Below are 19,766 nucleotides of genomic sequence, written 5' to 3' on the forward strand. Positions count from 1 at the left end.
CCATGGCCTCTTGACTTTAAATCCAGTGCTCTATCCACTCCACCAAGCTGTTATTAATTTCATTACTATGTACTCCTATGCTGTGCTAAGCACTGGAGATCGAAAGGCAAACATGCCACTGTCTCCAACTTCAGAGTGTCTACCTTCTGCCGTGGGAGAGAGAAAGTTTAAGTATATTCAGAAAGTAATCACGCACAGTCTAGCCCTGACAGCTGTATGGTCTAGGGAAATCTTCATGTAGATGGAAGCCCTTCATTTGAAGCTTGAAGGCATCTAGGAAGTCTGGAGTAAAGATGAATAAAGTATGTATAATTGTTGTGGGGGACAGCTTGGGGAAAGTCCAGGAAACCAGGAACGGAGAGTCATGGGAAAGGAGGGAAGAGAGATGACGTATTACTGTGTGCAAAGCTCTAACCAGTTAGTAGATACTGTACCTCCTAAGTGCTAGCTACTATACAGTGCCCTGGAGGTGAAAAGAGGCAAAAGGAGAATCATTTTGGGAAATGTGGACTGGAGGCAGGCCACATGTAGGCTTTTGCCATAGTCTCAACATGAACTGCATTAAGATTTTGACTGGGTGAATGGAGAATAGGAGACACATTCGAGGAATAGAGAGATGGAACGAAATTTGACATCTAATTGGCTATAAGGGGTGAGTGAGGGTTGGGGTTGAGGATGACACCATGTTGATGAGCCTGAGTGCCCAACACTGAAGCATGAATTTGAGTGAGAGGATAGTAAGAGTTCTGTTCTGGACATGTTGAGGTTAAGAGGCTTGCCAGACTCTATCAGAATGTCCACTAGGCAGCTGGTGAAGCAAGACTGAAGGTCAGGAGAGGACCTAGAAAGGGATGTATTTGTAGACCTGAGAGTCATTTCCATAGAGATGATAACTAACCTCATGGGAACTGATGAGGTCACCAAGTGAGAGGGGTGAGAGAGAGCCTGGCATAAAGAGCCAGCAAAGACTGAGTTGGAACATGTGGGAGGAGTCACTAAAATCCAGGGAGAGGACACTTGGCAAAAAATGTTAAATACTGCTGAAAGAGGAGAATGAGTAAAGATCATTGGGTCTGGCAATTAAGAAAGCAGAGCAGTTCTCCGACTCAAAACCAACCCTGCTGCTCAGCCCACTGCCTTTGTGAAGATGATCACCAGAGGCAGTGTGGATGATCAGGAAAGGTAGCTTCAAAATCCAGCTCAGATGCTTCCTGGGTGACTCCCTGGGCAAGTCATTAAATCTAGCTGAGCTGCCCTCTCCTCACGTGGAGCCAGTGAGAGCCCACTCCCACAGGGTGATTATGGGACTGAAATCAGCTAATGCATGTAAAAAGCACTCTGCAAACCTTAGACACTCTTCTTTCCCTAACTCCACGAGCTTTGAGATGTGGAAAATCAAAGCAGTATTCTTGGTATGGTGGTAATGAATTTGGAGTCAGAAGATCCTAATTCAAATAATACTTCCAAATCACCTTGGAGGAGGGTTTTAAATTTAAAATGGAGATGTCATTGTCAATCTAGAATCAGAGCTGGAGAGAGGACCCAATCACCCTTTCATTTTTTAAAATCAAAAAGTATTACTGTGTGCAAAGCTCTGACCAGTTAGTAGATACTGTACCTCCTAAGTGCTAGCTACTATACAGTACCCTGAAGGTGAAAAGAGGCAAAAGAGCCTGTCTACAGGGAGCTTACCATCTCATGGGGGAGATAACATGCAAAGAACCTTGTACAAATACATTAACTATAAGAAACATAAGAAAAGAGAGAGGGTACTAAGGGGAATTGGGAAAGGTTTCTGGTGGTCAGATGTAAAAAACATTTTACCAAGAACTCCACTGAGTCACTGATGAATGCAGCAAAGATTTATTTTACCTTCTTGCAAGAATGGGTGCCTAGGTTAATAGATATACTTTGAAACCACAAAGACATTCAAGGCAATCCCAGTAATTTTGGATAGAAAATGCCATCTGCATCCAAAAGAACTATGGAGCTTGAATGTAAACACATGCTATGTTGACTTCTTTTTTCTTGGTGGTTTTTTTCTCTCCCAACATGATTCATAAAGCATTATGTATTTAAAAAAAAATCTAAGAATTTTATTTCCTATCTTGAAATGCAAGTTCTTCAACCCTGATTCCCCATTAATTGGATGTTACAGAAGAATGTGAACCTCCAGCCTTTATTATATAGCCAGTCCCTGCCCCCCAAGGAGCTTATGTTTTTATGGAAGCAAAGTCCAGAGAACTCCTATTCAAGTCTCCTTCCTTGATTATTATTTGATGTTCTTGTGGGTTTCAATTTTCTAATTTGTCTCATTTCTCCAATTTAATTTTCATTACTGGAAACCAAATACTCATCCGTTTCTTACACAAGGAAGTCAGATTCAGAGCATTCCACAAAATGAGGGAAAATGTCCAGAGCCAAAAGATGAGTGCTTTCCTAGAACACCCAGGAGGCAGGTGTTGAGGGATCAGAGTAAGGATTGGAAAAGCAGGGATGGACCAGGTTATGAAGGGCTTTGAACACCCTCAGAAGAGGTACTTATTTGGGAAATGATAGGATGATAGGAAGACTGAGAGGTTAGTGGATTAGAGGGGGAAAGGGTAGATCTGCACTCTAGGGGATGGTTTAGGATGAGACAAGTGTGAAGGCAGACCTACCTGCAGCTATTGCATGAGGACATATGGGGCTGGTGGCAGGGTCAGAGAAGGGAGAGGAGCAAGGGGGAGTTCAAGGAGTATTACAAAAATAAAATTGAGAAGCTTTGGCAACACATTGGGTATGGGAGGGGATGAGTGATAATGAGAAGGGTGCCCCCTAGGTTGTGAGCCTGAGGGACTGGGAAGATGGGGGGGGGGGCCTTGACAATAATATGGTAGTTTGGAAAGGAGGAGGGCTGGGGGGAGAGGGGAAGAGGAATGGGCTTGTTGAGTTTAAGATGTGGACAAGACATTCAGTTAAAGATGTCCAATGGGCACTTAGAGAATGGGAGACAGAAAATGCAGAGAAGTTGGAGCAAGATAAGTAGATTTGAGATTGAAGAGGAGACCCTGGAACTCTTAAAAATCCTTGAAGCAGAAAATCTCCTTCAACCCTGCCTCAGTGAGAGACTGCCCCAGGGAATCAGATAAAGTGGTTTACCTAGGTGGGACTGGTTGAGTCTTGAGCTTGAGAATTCAAATGTTCAAATGTGGATCTTCCGTTCAATTTAACTCAAGCTGTACTCAGTCCCATCAAAGCAACCCCCAACTGGTAACCAACTTGAACTGTCCCAGCCCCCACTAAGACACGCAATATAAAAGAGTCAAACTAAAACCCTCTTTTTGCAGAGGTGCCAAACATGCCAGCTATACCATGCTTGGGATGCCAAGGGCCTCTGCCCACTGGAATATTCTTTTCCAGTGTAATCCTCTCTTTAACCTCACCTATTTCTTAACCAGACTTTATGCCTCTCTGTTGGGATTTCTAACCTTACTTCCAATCCCCATAATTAATGTCGTTTATCGATCTGTAATTTTGGGTCTGTAAATTATTTTACAGAGAACCTCTATGCCACCAAAAGGGAGTCCCAAAAACTCCCTACCCTTGTGCCAAATCCCAAGGGGATGCAAGGGAGCCAAACCTCTCCATTTGGTTCCCTGAATCCTGAACCTGCCACTAGACCTCATCATTTAACTCCCTGACCACCAGAAACTCTAATCTCATAGTGGTTCCCTAAATCTAGACCTTATCAGGCTGATCACCAAACCATGGGAGCTGTGAGATCACTAAATGAAATAACGGGGCCAGAGAAGAGAGGAGAGCCCAGGAACACCATAGTTAGCAGGCGTGACCTGGAGCAGCCAAAGACACAGAAGGAGCAGTCCCAAGTGGGAGGACAAGTAGGAGACGCAAATGGAAAAGGAAGACAATCCTTGCTCTCAAAAAGTCACAGGAAGTGTCAGCTGGAAGCCCAGTGGAAAGGCCCAGTGGTTCCTGGGGGGGCAGATGAGAGTCCCCGTTCCTTAGGGTCACTTCCATATCTATCTATGGTGGTGGTGTTGAAGGCGGTAGCCCTTTGGTATTCCTTGTTTGATCTCCAACTTCCTTTGGGACTTGGACCTTTGATACAAGATTTGGTCAAACTAGTTTGGGCTATCTGAGCTGGCCAGGGTTTTACAGCCCCCATTCTAATCTGCTCAGATAGACCAAATGGCATCAGGAAATTCCTTTTTGGGAAGAGACTTCTGTCTGTCCCCAAAAGATAACAAGAGAATCCTTATCTTATTTACATCACTCTCCAGAACCTCCTTACATCACTGCATCTGAATGATTGTGCTCTTGTATAAAAGAGTCCTCAAAAATCTACTCTTTGCAAAATTGGCCTTGTATCAGGCAGCCATTTTGCCCACTGGCTCTCCGGTGTTTCCATTCTAATCAATAAAGACTATGTTTCCATACAGCATTAAGTAGCAAATTCATTTGCTGCCGAACCCACCCTTGGTTACTTTGGGAAAGGAAGGAGAGAGAGAAAAGGAACTGACCCATCTCTGTTTAGACCTCAGTTTACTCCTCATCATTGTGACGTGAACCCTGTGACAATGCCAGGAGCCTTGGTGATGAGACTGCAAGTCAGGGAGGACAGAAATACAAAAGTACCTGCCCTGGAGGAGCTTCCTTCAATCTGCCCTTGGAGACTTGGGGACTACAGGTGCTGAATGGAGGGACTCATTGTCAGTGGCAGTAGATGCTAGGCCTATCAGTAAGACTGAGGACTTCCTCAGGAAATGAATGCTGAGTCAGTTTGTCATGTAGTAACCTTGGAAAGTAGCAAGAGCAAGTCACAGCTCCACCAGAGAGGTGATGGACTAGGGGTATGGAGTAAGACTCAACTGTGTGCTCATTGTATCTAACCAGCTATACTTGTTACACTAGAGGCCTTTCATTTTGGGAAGAAACTAGAGAATTCTGGAGGGGAGAGATTACTTAGCAGTTAACATCCCCCCCCCCCAAAAAGCATTAGTGAAAAAAACTTTAAACGCACAGAATAAAGGACATTTAGAGCAGGCCATGGACAACCAGGACACTTTTTAGGATCCAGACCAAAAAAACCCCCAAAGCTTGAGGGAGTGCAATTTCACATGAAATCCTTTTTATGTACTTGATATATGTGTCTTAGTGAAGGAGAAACCTATGGATGAAGGCCTGCCGTGATCTGGCCCCTCTCAGCCTGCAGCTAGGAGATCGTCCCGGCTGCCCGGGTTCCCGGAGTTCTCCGCTTTACTCCCTCGGAGCGCCAGGTGGTGCAGGGGAGAGCGCAGGGGCCCAAGGTTCCAGTCCAGCCTCAGACAGTAGCTGTGTCCCTCGGCAAGTCACTTAACTTCTGTCCACGTCAGTTCCTCATTCAGTTAAAAAGGGATCACAACAGCTATGTCCCAGTGTTCCATGTAGAGCATCCAGTGGAACATTTGCGCAACTATATACAGCACAATGCCCGGGACTTAGGGGCGTCGGAACGCTTACCCCCCTCTAGTAGTTCCCGAACCAGGCTCCATAGAGCACTGCCTCCCGTAGGTAAGTTCCTGGGGCACAAGCCTATCTTCTATTTACACCCCAGCCACTGGCACCGTGCCGGCCCGAAGGGCTTCACAAATACTTTTTGATTCCACTGTTCCTCTTTTTTTTTCCGCGCTCCTCTGGGGGAAGGGGTCGGTCTGGAGACCGCCAAGCCTCATTTGCTCCAGGAGCTGGAGAAGCAGCCGCCTGGGGCTCTGCGGCAGATTGAGACATTTCGGTGGGCGTGGCCAGGGGGAAGGTGGGGACAGATTTTTAGCCTGTGGCAGAATTTGTTTTCTTTGATTATGCAAATTGCTACAAGGATTTTTTTTTTTATGGAGGGTGAGGGGAAAAGGAAAGAAAATAGATTTTTGCTCATCGAAAAATTGTATTAACGTGTCCAAACTCCTACTTCGAGGCAATTTCTAAAGTCATAGAAAGTTTTTGCTCCCGCACTGCTCCTACTTCCAAATCACCTCCCCCCAGGGATGGGATCTTAGCTTGCCCCGCCCCTAGCGCCGACTCCTCCCTAGGGCCTTTTCCCACGCGTGACCAGCGGTTCTGCCCCTTATCCTGCTCACTAGCACGGAAGGGTTTTTGGCAGACGGGTCTTATCTGGGGCGTTCCCACTCACCGGGCCTTCCCATTCCCAGCCCATCTCTCCCGCTTGGCCCGTGGTCCCGGCTTTCTCACTCCCGCTTCACTCGCCTGGCTGCCTGTCTCCCTTGAGGCGAGGGGCACCAAGCAAAGCCCAAGAGGCTCGCGCTCGGTGTGGAGAGGGTTTGACCAGAAAGCTTCCGGAGAGGGCACCGCGCCCCCTCCCCGCGCTCCTGCGCACTAGAGGGCCCGCATGTAAGAAGCACCAGACGTCCAGCACGCGGGACCCAAGGAAGGTCCGCAGGCGGTGCGAGCTCGCCACCTGCTCTGGGAACGGCCCCAAGCCCTCCGCTAGGGTCGCCAGCCACCTGCCTCCGGGTATGCTCCCCTCCTTCCCAGCCTGGCCGGGGCTCTACGGCGCTAGTCTCCAGGGGGCAAGCACAGGGCCGGGTGGGGAATGGCGGGCCCCAGTGCAGGGCACGTGGCCACCTGGGATCCGCTTTCCAAGCTCCGTCCTTTTTTTTCTTCTGAGGCAGTTGGGGTGAAGTGACTTGCCCAGGGTCACACAGCTAGGCAGTGTTAACTCGGGTCCTCCTGACTTAAGGCTGGTGCTCTCTCCACTGCGCCACCTGGCTGCCCCTACGCTCCGTCCTCTAAGGGACACTCGCCCCGACTCCCACCCCTCCACCAGCTCCCGAGGCAGCGAGCTCTAAGTCAGGCTTGACTTGGGGAGTCAAAGGCAAGTGCGTCAGCCTTCCCGCCCGCAGAAGCCACCTGCTCAGCCTCGCGTCTACGGACTTTCGCCACCCCTCCGCTTAGCAGCGCAGTGGTATGGCCTGGTCCATTCATTTCCTCCAAGCATCCCACCCAAAAGGACGCGATTCTTCCCTCCCCGTCTGCTGCTGTGCAATGGTACAGTCTGCTCTCTCCCCGCCTGCCCCTCTTCGGAAGCGCATCACGCAGGCTCCTTAGAGCCCTCGGGTTCCTTTTTGACCTTCTTCTGTCTCCGTAGCCTGAGCCTTGGTGACACGTTTCCATGGGGCCTTAGGTAGCGTGTGCCGAAGGGGGCGTGGAAGGGGGCGTGGCCGAGATCTTTAAAGGGGACACGTATAGGGTGGCCCTGGATCTCAGCCGACCTGGCGCCGGACTGTGCTGTCCGAATCTGTGAGCCAAAAAGACAAGCGCACTGCTGAGCAGGTACGGGGACCGCGGGCGCTGTTAGAGGGGCCCGGGTCTCGCCGAGCGGGACGGATGGAAGGTAGCCCAGCCCCGGAGGTGGACCTCAACTAAAGGGTGGGTGGGAGTCCGGAGCTGCCCGGGAAAGAGAGACGGGGGGGGGGGGGGGGGGGGAAGAAGGGGGGGGGGACGGACCGATCGCTGCTCGTCGCCCCCAGCCGGGGCGGGGCTCCTCTTGAGGGGCCCCTCAGACGTCGCTCCGGGATCGCCCCGCGAGGTGGCTGCTGCGATCATTCCCATTTTGCAGTTGATGAAACTAAGGCAAACTGGTCAAATGACTTGGCCAAGGTCAGCCGGTTAGCTCCGGCCAGTGGCGCTCGGGTGTATCCGGGCTGCACTGCCCACCGCCTCTGTACTGAGAGGGAGATAGGGTGTGGGAGGGGCGCCCATCCCCTCCCAATCTCTGGTCCCCCCCACCCCCGGGAAGCCACAGGTGGGGGCGGGGCCGGAGACCATCCCGGGTGTTTGTGCTTGGTGGGGCGCTGCTGTGCCAAAGTCCCTGAGGGTGGAGGCGGTGCGCTTGAGTAGGGGGAGAGGGAGGAGTGGGGGCGGGGCCCCTGGGCGCCCGCCTCCTTTCCCTCTCTTGGGCCTCACGCCCCCTCCATTCATTGGGAAGCCCCGCTAGGCTGACTCCGGCCCGGGGAGGGGGTCTCTCTGGCCAATAGCAGCCCAGCCCTGCTTTGGCTCCTCCTGGGCTGCCCTGGTTCTATTTCGAGAGACCCTTTGCCCTTCTTTGGGTCCTGGGCACGTTGGGCGCCTCTGTGCCCTCCCCCCATCCCTGCCCCTTCTGAGGCGCCGAGGACGCCCGTTAGTGTGGGGCAGGGAGTGGGGGAGGGGGCCCGGGGCGGGAGGGGCTGGGAGGCCAGGGGAGGGGCGGGCAGCGGGAGTTCTGGGAAAACCTGAATGCATCATAACTCCTTCCTCTTCCCCTGGCTGGGGAGGAAGCTCCCTACCTGACAGCTTGGCAGGGGCCACGTCCACACCGGAGCCGCCCACTAGTGTGGAGGGACAGCTGGGGGGAGGGGGAGTTGACCCCGAGGTCTCCCAGGTACAGCTTGGGGGGTGAAGGGGAGGTGACCCCGAGTAGGGACAGGGGCTGGAGACTGCGCCTTGTTCCAGAGAGGCTCATTCTGAGGCGGGGAGCATGGCCGACAAGGTGCTGGTGACCGGCGGGGCCGGCTACATTGGCAGCCACACAGTCCTGGAGCTGCTGGAGGCTGGTTACCAGCCCGTGATCATCGACAACTTCCACAACACCATCCGAGGTGAGGGCCTGGGCCCAGCCCCCTGGGGGGGAGGGGGAGGAAGGAGGGTCCCCAGCCCCCTCCCCTGGGACCCTAACCTGGCTCTCTCCTGCCCAGGGGAGGGTCCCATGCCCGAGAGCCTCAGGAGAGTGGAGGAGCTCACTGGGAAGAAGGTGGAGTTTGAGGAGATGGACATTTTGGACAAGGCCGCCCTGGAAGGCCTCTTTAAGAAGGTGAGGGGCGGCCGGGGGTCTGCGGGACCGGGGCAGGTGCAGGCCCCCCCCCCCGGCCAGCCAGCCCCATGCCCTCCGTCTGCCCCCCCAGCACAGTTTCTCGGCCGTGATCCACTTTGCGGGGCTCAAGGCGGTTGGGGAATCGGTGCAGAAACCTCTGGACTATTACAGGGTCAATCTCACGGGGACCATCCAGCTGCTGGAGGTAAGAGGCTCCGGCCAGAGGAGCCACTTGGCACTGAGGGCAGCAAGCGGGCTCACGGGACAGAGGCCAGGGGGAGAGATAAGGAGCGGGGGCTGACCTCTGACCCTGAGGGGTTTAAGGAGAGGGAGGCTGAGATGGGGCGGGGCTTGGTGGTCAGGCGGGGGACAAGGTGCCTTTCAGCCTCTCACCTCACTTTCCTGGGGCACAGACCATGAAATCCCATGGGGTGAAGAACCTGGTGTTCAGCAGCTCAGCCACTGTGTACGGGAACCCCAGGTACCTGCCCCTGGATGAGAACCACCCCACTGGGGGCTGCACCAACCCGTATGGCAAGTCCAAGTTCTTCATCGAGGAGATGATCCAGGACCTGTGTTGGGCAGAGAGGGTAAGGCCGCCCCCACTCCCCCACCCCCGCTGGGACATTTACAGACAGTGGCGTGGGGAGTACGTACTGCTCCTCAGGACCCCTCGGAGCGGGAGAGGTCGGGAGCGTGGGCATGCGTGGGAAGGTTGACAGCTCAGGGACCCCCAGGACTGGAACGCTGTGCTGCTGAGATACTTCAACCCCATTGGCGCCCACCCCTCGGGCCGCATCGGTGAGGACCCGCAGGGCATCCCCAACAACCTGATGCCCTACGTCTCCCAGGTACCCCAAGGGCCAGGGATGGGCCTGCCTGGGGGCACTCGGGGAACCGGCCGACCCTGACTGCCCTCCCCCATCCAGGTTGCAGTAGGACGCCGGGAGATCCTCAACATCTATGGCAATGACTACAACACAGTGGATGGGACAGGTGAGGGATGCCCATGTCCTTTAGGTCGGGATCCCGGAGGGCAAGACTGATTAGTTCCCAGGACACACTCTAAACGTTAATAGATTTTATCTTATTTCAACTCATGTGCTGAAGTGGGGGGTGAGGGGTGGGTACTTAGTGGGCAAGGGGGTCCTGTCAATGTTAGGGACTCACGGGACGCCTCCTCCATGCAGGTGTCCGGGATTACATCCACGTTGTGGACTTGGCTAAGGGCCACATCACAGCCCTGAAAAAACTGGAGGAACAGTGTGGCTGCCGGGTAGGAAACAAGTCCCTGGGGGAGTGTGTGAGGAGACAAGTTGAAACAGGGGGCTTCCGAGCCCTGTTGGGCCCCACTTCTCACACCGCACTTTGTCCCCTCAGATCTATAACTTGGGAACAGGCACTGGCTATTCTGTGCTCGAGATGGTGAACGCGATGGAGAAAGCCTCGGGAAGGAAGGTGGGACTGACGCCCTGGCCCTCTCCCCCAGGGAGATCTGTCCTCCTGCTGGGTGGTTCAGCCCCTTGGGCAAAGCCCGAGTTTCTTCCTGTTCCTGGAAGGGGCTGTTGTGGCTGCCCTTGTATTTGGCTAGTTTCTAGCTTCATAGCCTCTAACCACAAGTCCCTTGCTCAGACCCCCTCCATCCTCCATAAATGGGCCCAGGTGACCCTGTTCCTTCCTCCAGGGGTGGCTGGCAGGCTGAAAGCTCTCCTGTGCTAGCCGTGCCCTGCCTCTGCCCCCTCAGCGCTTTACTGTTGTGTGCTTGTAGATCCCATATAGGATCGTGGGCCGCCGGGACGGCGACGTGGCCGCCTGCTACGCCAACCCCAAGCTGGCCCAGGAGGAGCTGGGTTGGACGGCCAACTTTGGCCTAGACAAGATGTGTGAGTATCTGAAGAGGGCTATGGGCAGGACGGAACACGGGAGGGGGCCTGTTAGCTGCCCCCAGCTCTGGCCCAGCCTCCTGAGCCACCTTCCCCCGATTTTCCAGGCGAGGACCTTTGGCGGTGGCAGGAACAGAACCCAATGGGATTTGGCAGCCAGGCCTGATGGGCCACTGAGGGTCATCGGAAACGATGGACCTCCCCAACCTGAGCTTTCACCTGGCCTTATTCCATCTCTGGCCTCTTGAGGACCAAGGGAAGGAGGGAGGGGCACCAAGTGCCCACCTCAGAGCCCGCCTAACTCCTCCCTGGAGGCCAAGCCTGCCAGGGAGGGCTCACCTTCCTACCTCACCCCCATGCAGGGGACCTCCTTCCTCCAGGGAGCTGAAAACACTCAGCCCCTCCCCACCAGGACCAGGCCCATCCAAGAGGAGCCCTCATGGTCCCCAAAGCACAGGGAGAGAGCGATGGGTGGGTGTAGACCCAGCCCCCTCCCCAAATCAAGTCTTGTAATGGGTCAACAAATAAAAGTTTCTTACACTTTGTCTCTGGGCCTTAGTACTGGGGAGTCCAGGAAGCCGGACTACTTTATGGTTCCCCATTCCCCTCCTCCCGACAAAACTCAAAGCAAGAAGGGGGGTAGGTTTATTTTTCTTTAATCTGAATAACTTGGAGACACATAACAAGAAACGAAAAACGCCCAAAACCACATGGAGGAGGAGGAAGATGAGCCCCTTTTGGGCCCAGAACCTGAGCCCCAGCCCCCTCCCAACAAGCCAAGAAGGGCCGACAGGGCCCAGCTGAGGCCGGGAAGAGGGCCTGGGCCCTTCCCCAGAGTGCCACCCACCGGGATGTCTGAGCAGAGGTCCGGGGGTTCCAGGCCTTCAGGCTGGAACAGATACCACCAGGGAATGTGGGAGGGAAGAAGCCCCTGCCCAGGCGCACCTGCCCTCTCCCCACCCCCACCCCCAAGACCTGGGCCCCAGCCCCTCCCCATCAGACAGGGGCACAGCAGCAAGAGGGGCTTGACCCAGAGGAGGCGCATTGTCAGCAGAAAAAAAATAAGAGACATTCATGATGAGGGCAAGGGGACAGGAGTGCGGCAGAAAACACATGATTATCTGATTGAGGAAGGGGGGACCCAGCTCTCCCTGCACAGGAGGATGGGGGGAGTGGGTGTATGAGTGGGGGTGCCAGCAGGCCCCCCCTGCCCAAACACTGAGGTCACCTGGGGGGGAAGATCAGGAGAGGGGTACACCCAGAAGCTGGACCCGTGAGGTACATACAGGTCCTGAGTGGGTCAGCGGCTGGGCCCCCATGCACCCCTAGCAATACTGTGGCTCTGGGGGACTGAAGATCCTGGAGGACAGACTATGGCAGCTGAGGTCTCGAGCCTCCCATGAGAGGGGAGGCTGCACCTTGGATCCCCCACCTCTCAGGATAGTGATGGGACAGGGAGAGAGGGATGGGAACAGGAGCTAGGAAAGCAATGATCTCCAAGGGGGAGGGGCCCAGTCCTCGGGGTGGGGGAGGGGGCTGCCATGGCTTCCACTTCATGTTCAGAGATCAGATCCTGCTGTGGGCCCCCCCGGCCCCACCTGGGGGAGGATCCTGTTAGATGGGGGGCAACAGCTTCTCGATGAATTCCTTCACAGCTGCCATCTCCTGTAGGGGAAAGATGGGTCAGAGGGGGTGGCAGCGGGAGGGGGTGGCACACTGAAGGGGCTCTTCACTGACCTGGGGGCAGGAGCTGTGCATCACGCCCGGGTAGGTCTTAAACTGGACCTTGGACGGAGGGACCACCAACTTGAGCTTCTCCGACGTGAGGGCTCCAAAGCGTACTGGCACCATTGGGTCCAGCTCCCCGTGGCACTGCAAGATGGCCAGGTCCCGGGCCATGCCATTGGCAGCCTGCGGGGGCAGAGTCCAGGCTCAGGGACAGCAGAAAGGGCCTGGGTTCCTTGTTACTGGAGCTAACCCCTCAGCCAGGAGGTTACAACAAGAAAAGGCCCTTCCCACCCCCCAAAACATTCTCTCTAATAGGGCAGCTGGGGGGGGAGATAGTGTGGAGAGAACTCAGGGCCTGCAGAGTTCCAACTGGACCTCAGATGCTTAAGAACTGTGTGACCTAAGCAACTCCCTCACTTGCCGTCTGCCTCAGTTTCCTCATCTGTAAAATAATCCGGAGAAGGGAATGGCAGAGCACTCCAGAGTCTCTGCCAAGGAAATCTTAAAAAGAGTCTGGGAGGATCAGATGCCCAGGACACGAGTGAATGACAACGACAACAGGGTTGGCAGCACGATGTGCCTGATGGCCAACCTCTGAGGGGTTCACAGAGCTCGTGCAGAGCAAAGAAAGGGCACCGTCCACACCGCTGACTCAGCGACAGTCAGAAGTGGACGGCCTGACTAAGCCAGCGAAGGGAAAACGGGCAGCTGCCGGGACTGGCTGGAACATGAGAACTAAGGGGGCCTAAGCTGTAGGATCACCCCCCCGAGGACCCCCTTCCGCCCATTCAGTCCCAGTGCATTGATTCTGCCCTCGGACCCAGCAGGATTAAGCAGCTTGGCAGAGGCAGGGGCTGCTTTAACTCTTTTTTGTACTTCCCAGTGCCCGCACATTGCAGACACCTAATGTTGCTGACTGGTTGAAATTAAGGTTTGTGTGATATACTAAAAAAACCATCCTAATTCAGTAGCTAAATGGGAATGTTAGGCCATAAGTAGGGGCCTTCACCCTGAATGGATTTCAAGGGGTCTGGAGAAAAAAGTTCATTTCCATTTTTACTAGCCTCCAAATGAAATTCAAAATTTCCTCCAGTTAAGAATGTAGTGTGCAAACATTCTGAGAAAGGGGGTGGGGGCTCCCCAAGTTTTTATCACGCCCACTGAGCAAACCCCAACCAGGAGAATCCCTCCTTTCTCTGACACCTCTGGGAACCAGAGCGGTGTACGATGGGAAAAGAGCTTCCCCCTCCCTCCCCCCCGCCCAGGGAAGGCCCCAGACCCATTGGTGTAATGGCTTTAACTCCCCCAACCTCAGTTTCCAGTCACAGAGAGGCAAGGGGGAAAGCACTGCATTGGGCCACTCTGGCTCTGCTCCCCCCTGCTGGAGGGGCTTTAGACCCCCGACTTCTGCCTCTAGGGCCCAAGCTGCCTGGCCTGGGACGGCTGAGAGGTCCCTTCCAGCTGGGCCAGTTCAGGGCCCGAGTCAGGGATGGGGGAGCAGAGGGGAAGGGACACTCACCTGGGGGAAGGCCCGATGCAGAGGGAGCCAGCAGCTGAGGGCCACGATGCCAGCCAGGGGAAACGAGCAGGTAAGAGCTGTGTAGAGGGACAGAGCTCCTCCCTGGGAAAGGCCCCGCCATAGGCGGGAGTCAGCCTGGACATGGAGGCTGCCACCTCCTCCCGCCCCTGCACATACCAGCCTCATTCCCCTCTCCCTTCCTGCATCCTGAACCCCCCCCACCTGCAGAGCGCGGCCCTCACCTGGGAGAAGCCCCCCAAGATGATTCGATTGGCTGGAATCCCGTTCTTCACCTCATGCTCAATCAGGGCCTTGACTTGAGGGAGCAGGAAGGGGAATGGAGTGACAAGGGGGAGTTGGGAGAAGAGAGAGGCTCTGGGGGGTGCCCTCAAAGACCTAGAACTGGGGCCTGCCAGAAATGGGGAGCAAAGGCCTGTCTCTCCCACCCACCAACCTTCCCTGCCCCCAAGGCCAGGCAGGAGTTCTTTGTGAATGCACCTCACCATGAGTGTGAAGGGCCCCAAGCTCGGTCTGGGACCCAGGCCTGCCCAGGCCTGCCCAGGCCCTTGCAAACCCCCCGTGCAGCCTGAAGGTTGGCTGGGGGTGGGGGGGAAGGGGGGTCCTGAGGAAGACTCACTGTTCTCTGCTGCTTTCTTGATCCCAACTTCATCCTCCGGGGCATCGGGGCTCAGGCCCATCAGGTCGAACCTAGGACAGGCGGACAAGGGGCCTGGTCCCTGCGGCCCGGCCCGGCCAGTCCCTCCCCCGGCGCCCGGCCCGCCTGCTCACTTACCAGGACGGCATCACCATTTTCATGTTCAGCGTGACTGGGATGCGAGGCCTGCGCCAGAAGGAAGGGAGCAGGGAAGGGAGCGGCTCCACGCACCAGGGAGGCCCTCCCCCTGCCCACACCAGTGTTTGAGGAGTTGCTGGGCGACGAGCCCCCCGGGACCAGACGCTGCTGAGCTTCCAACATCACCACGCCAACCAGGAGAGGGACCAGAGCACAGTGGAGGGCTCCCCATCGGACTGGTGAGTTCTGGGGCCCCTCAGGGCGCCCGGAATGGGGGGCAGGGGCAGGGACCTCCCTCAGAGCACTGGGAGTGGGGGCGGGGCTCCCCTGACCTAGCTTTGGGACCTGGAATGGGGCGGCGGCCCAGGGAGGATGGGCTGGAGGCCTCCCCTTGGCTCTCCCCCCCCACAAAGAAGGCATCACTTACGCATGGGGACAGATGTACTTGACATAAGGGAGGCGGATGGAGGAGAGGGCATCAGCCCAGCTGTGCCTGGGGAAGAAAGGGGCCCGTGATGGGGAGGGGGGTTGCCGCCAGGACCCTCCTCCCACCCAGGGAACCCCACTCACCCTGAGTCTCCAAGTCCATGTAAAAAAATTACCTGGAGGAAGAAGAGAAGGCGGGGGTGGGGCTCAGAGGCTTGGGGCCTCTCTGTGATCCCCATTCTTTGGGGCCTCTCCCGCCAGCCCCTTCCCCCCCAACCCCCAGAAATTGAGGCGATGGGCAAACATCTCATTATCTGTTCCCCAGTTTCCTGCCCCGGGGAAGCTGCCATGGGGCCACCTCCACCTTTCCCACAGCCCTCGGGCCCTCCCCCAGCGCCCCAGAGGCCCGAGGCGGCCGCCGCCCCCACGGCCGGCCCTCACCGCTGCTGTCTCCCGCTCAGCTCCTGAAACAGTCGCGGCGTCGGAGAGCAGGGGGACAGACATAGTGTTACCGCACATGCACCAACTGGGCTGGCGTCGCTGGGGCCTGAATAGGGATGGAGGTTCAGGAGTTGGGTGGGCCTGGCCTCCCGAGCGGGTTCTTCCTCTTAGGTTCTCTGCACTGCCGGTGGCAGGGTCGGTGTCTTTCCCCCCCCCATGGGTTCTGCTGCCGGATTTTAGGTTAGGTAAAGGTGGAGGGCCCGAATCCTGGACATTGTGGGCTGGACTCCTGCCTCTGCCCCTCTCTGTGCCCTTGCACCATGTTTTCTCTGGGGCCTGGGACCTCTGACATCGTCTGGCTACTGTGAGGAAGCCAGGGGGTGGATGGCACAGGAGAGGAGAGATGGCCCTTTCTCTCAAAGCCAGGGCAACAGGGCCTCTCCCCTCTGACACAGGCCGAGGTGGGGGGCCCCACTGGACAGGGTCAGTCCGGGCCCAGGGGTGGCCAGAACAGCAGTCAGGGCTGGGGCCTGGGGACCTGGAGGCCCTGGATCTGACCTTTTAGGCCCAAGCTCCCCAGAGGCTGCCCTTTCTCTCCCTGCCATCCCTGCCCTCGCAGACCACTCTCTCTTCCTCCTTGGCCCTGGCCCACTCAGACAGGAGGAAGGCCAGGAAGGGAAGTTCCTGGGGACGCTTCCCATTCTGCCCCTGCCCAGCAACCACTGGCCTGATGGACGTTCAGTTGGGCCACTCCCCCAGACCCCCCCCGGGACTGGTTTGACACGTCACCCCCATGACCACCCCATGCTCAATGGCACCTCCCGGGTGGTCTGATCCACAGCCCCTCCTGCCATCTCCCCCGCAGGCACTCCCTTCCCCTGCCCACCGCCGGCTCCATGCTGGCACACTCCATAAAGAGATGCTGGGAAGTTTCCACAGCAGGACGTCCTCTCCCCCAAACCCCAAACAGCCACCCCCATTCCTACAGCCTCTCCCCCCAAAGGGCTCTTTTCAATGAACGCAAGGAAACGTCCCACTTCTCTCCAAAGCTTGCTCCCCCTCGCACTAGGCCCCCTATAGACACATCCCACCCAGGCCTCTTCCAGTGAGACCTCCCACCCATGGCTGCCCCTCCTTATTTAGACCTCCCCAAACGGGTCCTTTTGGGGACTCCAGAAGTCTCCACAATGGAAATCCCATTCAGAGCTTTGGGTGACTGTCTCTGTACCCGCCAATACCCGGAAACGTTTCTGCAATGGTCCTTCCCATTTAGGGCTTCTTCCCCCTCCCTTCCCCCCCACAATGGGGCACCTCACGCAGGGCCCCCCCAGCCCTGAGGGGAAATGTCACTTCTGTTCTCCCATTTCTACCCTGGGCCATCCTACTCCTGGATCCCTGCTGCTTCTCCCAGCGGAGCATCGCAGCCAGGGCATCCCTCCAACTCCCCATCCCTGACATGGGATTCCTCACTGCTGCCCCTCTGCTTCTATTCAGTGGGGCATCCAACTCATGGAACTCCTACTCCCAATGGGCACCCCCCCATGGCACCATTCCTGCCCCCCCACCCTACAATGGGACATCCCACTCCGAACACCTTTGCTATTTCCCCATCCCCCAGTGGGACAGCCCAACTAATACATTTCCTGCTCTCCCCATCCCCCAGTGGGAAATCCCAGCCAGGACATCCTCCTGCTCCCCCCATCCCACAATGGGACATCCCAGACAGGGCATCCTCCTGCTCCCCCCGTCCCATAATGGGACATCCCACCCAGGGCATCTCTTCGGCTTCCCCCATCCTACAGCGGACATCCCACCTAGGGCATCCCTCCATCTCACAATGGGATATTCCACCAGCATCCCTCCTGCTCCCTCTCTCCCCATATGGTACATCTCACCTAGGGCGTCCCACCTGCTCCCCGATTCCACGATGGGACATCCCACCCGGAGCATCCTTCCTGCCCCCCATCCCCACAATGAGACGTCCCGCTCCTGCCCCCTCCCCTCCGGCAGCCTCACAATGGGACGTTCCATGTCCGCCCTGGGGTCCCGCACAATGGCGCGCCGCCCTCCCGCACCTCTCTCGTAGGTGCCTCAGAAGCCCCCACTAGAGGACCTCCCGCCTCGTCCGTTCCTCCTGTTGGCCGGCCTCCGTCCCTTACCTCTCTGCCGGATCCCTAGAAATGGTCTCGCCCGCCCCACAGCCCCTACGCACCCCCCCAATCTCCCGGACAATGGTACCTCCGCCGCGCCCAGCTCCCGGGGGTTCCAATCCGTCCTGAGCGACTCACCTCTTTCTCTGGCTCGGATACTCACAGAGCTCCCCACCCCCCCATCCCAGCCCCTCCCCCTCCCGCTGCCCCCGCCGGAACTTCCGCTTGGGGAGAGAGAACCCAGCCACGCGCTACCGGAAGTGGCGTGCACCGCGCGGGATGGAACCCGGAAGCTGGACTGGAGATGCACCCGAGGGCCGCTTCTGCAAATCTGAGGTCGCCGAGGTGGGCAGCAGAGCCCCTCTTCTCGGAAGGACCTGGCTGGGCTGACCGGCCTAGACACAGGCCAGCATGGGCCCCCTTCCTCCGGATAATCGCGCAGCGGGCCACCTGTGAGCCCGAACTTGGAAAGCCGACGTCGTGGGCGGTTCGCGCCTCTGCCGGGACCCCCCGGGTGTCCTGTGCACGCTCCCCCCCGGCTCCCGGTAGCGACTTGGCCCAGAGGTGGCCCGAGTGTTCAGTTGAGGCTGCTTGGCCTGTAAGACCCAGGCCGGGATCTCCGGGCTGCACTTTATGACCTCGAAGGCCCCTCGTGTTAAAGCGCTTATACTTCTTCACCAGCCGGCCGGCCCCCCCAGGCCGGAGAAGAGAAGTTCCTGAGGGCTCGGCTCTTGGCCCTTTCCCTGAGGAAAACCGGGGTCCGGGAACGGCATCTTGGCACAAGGACCCAGCCAGGAGCAGACAGTGACTCACTCACCCCCACCGCCCCAGAGGCATCCTCCCACCTGCATAGCGTGGAAGCTTTCTTTTGAACTCCCGGAGCTGTGCCTTTGATTTCAAGCCCCAGGTGGCATTGACCCCTCAGGCCAGAAGGCAGGCTCCTTTGGCCTCGAGTGCTTAATGGGTGCCTAGGAACCCCAGTACTGAGCAACCCCCGGTGATGGAGGTGAAAGAGAAAAGGGAACTAAAGAGAAGTGGAGGGTGTCTAGGGTAAAGCCCCAGTCGTCCCCCTAGGCCAGGGACCCGTCCCCAAGAGACTTGGAAATCCCCCTCCCGGAAATAGCCCCTGATAACCATGTTAGCTCTGGGAAGCTAATAATGCAATTCTTCCCATGCTCATATATTACATAGTGAACCTGCAGTAATTATAAACCACACCGTCCTGAAGTCAGCAAGTTTGGCAACTTGAGGTTACTTTAGGATAATATCTAGCAGTGATAAAATAGGGCTTTTTTCTGTGTTCCAGGATTTCAAATTGAATACTTCTCCTTCCTTCCTTCATAGAGTTAATCACCATGGAATGTCTTGTTTCCCATCTCCAACTTATTGTACGATGTTGATAAAGCTGCTGTGGTTGGAGATTGGGATGATTATACCTCAAGCAAGGATCCAATTTACTCTGGATGTCAGTTTACTTCTAGCCTTTTTTAGCATTTGTTTACTTTTTCTCATTTCTGGTACTAATGTTTACAATAGGGTCACATTTAATTTTCCCCCAAGTTTTAAATGCACATTTCTGTGTGTGACAGCTCTTTGATCTTTGAGAAATACAGTACTAGGTTAACACCTTGCCTCCAAAATCATCCACACAGGTGCACAGTGTTAGAGAACAGCTTAAGTTATTTCCCTTAAATACTGTGATCTTACCATCCTCTTTAAGTTTGATACAGACTGGAAAAGGACAATTCAGCACATGCAGACTTTTATTTCTATGTGAGTAAGCATGGTTTCAAGAAATGAGGAAAAACTTTCAAGCTCAATATCTGAAGATGAACCAAGGAACTAAATTTACTGCCATGTCCCATGAGCCGAGAGTAGAACTTCCAAAAAGCTTCTCTGGTCAGAGTCAGCATTTTGTGTAGTGAGAAGATTCAGTCTTCAAGTAAAGACTGGCTCTGCCTTCGTGCAAGTCAGCTTAACT

The 19,766-nt window shown here is 56.1% G+C and overlaps 2 protein-coding genes and 1 long non-coding RNA gene across 10 annotated transcripts; 1 reads left to right on the top strand and 2 right to left on the bottom strand.

Annotated features, from left to right (window-relative positions):
* The first annotated feature begins 5,534 nt into the window (after positions 1 to 5,534).
* On the top strand, positions 5,535 to 11,273 carry GALE (UDP-galactose-4-epimerase). Of its 7 annotated transcripts, none has more exons than XM_074305871.1 (11): positions 5,535 to 5,553; positions 8,488 to 8,633; positions 8,730 to 8,845; positions 8,937 to 9,050; positions 9,259 to 9,435; positions 9,583 to 9,696; positions 9,775 to 9,841; positions 10,036 to 10,121; positions 10,226 to 10,303; positions 10,614 to 10,728; positions 10,836 to 11,273. In XM_074305871.1, the coding sequence occupies exons 2-11, from the start codon at positions 8,513 to 8,515 to the stop codon at positions 10,892 to 10,894; spliced, it is 1,047 nt and encodes a 348-aa protein (XP_074161972.1). In that variant the 5' UTR covers positions 5,535 to 5,553; positions 8,488 to 8,512; the 3' UTR covers positions 10,895 to 11,273. The 7 variants fall into 7 exon arrangements, with proteins under 7 accessions (XP_074161972.1, XP_074161971.1, XP_074161966.1 ...); XM_074305870.1 differs by lacking the exon at positions 5,535 to 5,553 and adding an exon at positions 6,489 to 6,510; XM_074305865.1 differs by lacking the exon at positions 5,535 to 5,553 and adding an exon at positions 7,193 to 7,329.
* LOC141564001 (uncharacterized) lies at positions 5,904 to 8,156 on the bottom strand. Its single transcript, XR_012488554.1, has 2 exons — positions 7,504 to 8,156; positions 5,904 to 7,294 (listed from the first exon to the last, which is right to left on the bottom strand). It is a non-coding gene; the product is annotated as an uncharacterized LOC141564001 (long non-coding RNA).
* Positions 11,274 to 11,368: 95 nt separating the features above from the next.
* On the bottom strand, positions 11,369 to 17,994 carry LYPLA2 (lysophospholipase 2). 2 transcript variants are annotated; one of them, XM_074305874.1, is made up of 10 exons: positions 17,924 to 17,994; positions 15,636 to 15,741; positions 15,339 to 15,370; positions 15,196 to 15,261; positions 14,769 to 14,816; positions 14,613 to 14,683; positions 14,218 to 14,291; positions 13,976 to 14,077; positions 12,466 to 12,639; positions 11,369 to 12,393 (listed from the first exon to the last, which is right to left on the bottom strand). In XM_074305874.1, exons 2-10 carry the CDS (start codon positions 15,711 to 15,713, stop codon positions 12,343 to 12,345), a joined length of 696 nt encoding a protein of 231 aa, XP_074161975.1. In that variant the 5' UTR covers positions 15,714 to 15,741; positions 17,924 to 17,994; the 3' UTR covers positions 11,369 to 12,342. The 2 variants fall into 2 exon arrangements, with proteins under 2 accessions (XP_074161975.1, XP_074161974.1); XM_074305873.1 differs by having other exon boundaries at positions 17,874 to 17,976.
* Positions 17,995 to 19,766: the final 1,772 nt, after the last annotated feature.

This window comes from Sminthopsis crassicaudata, chromosome 3 (assembly GCF_048593235.1).
Source record: "Sminthopsis crassicaudata isolate SCR6 chromosome 3, ASM4859323v1, whole genome shotgun sequence".
Lineage (NCBI taxonomy): Eukaryota > Metazoa > Chordata > Mammalia > Dasyuromorphia > Dasyuridae > Sminthopsis > Sminthopsis crassicaudata.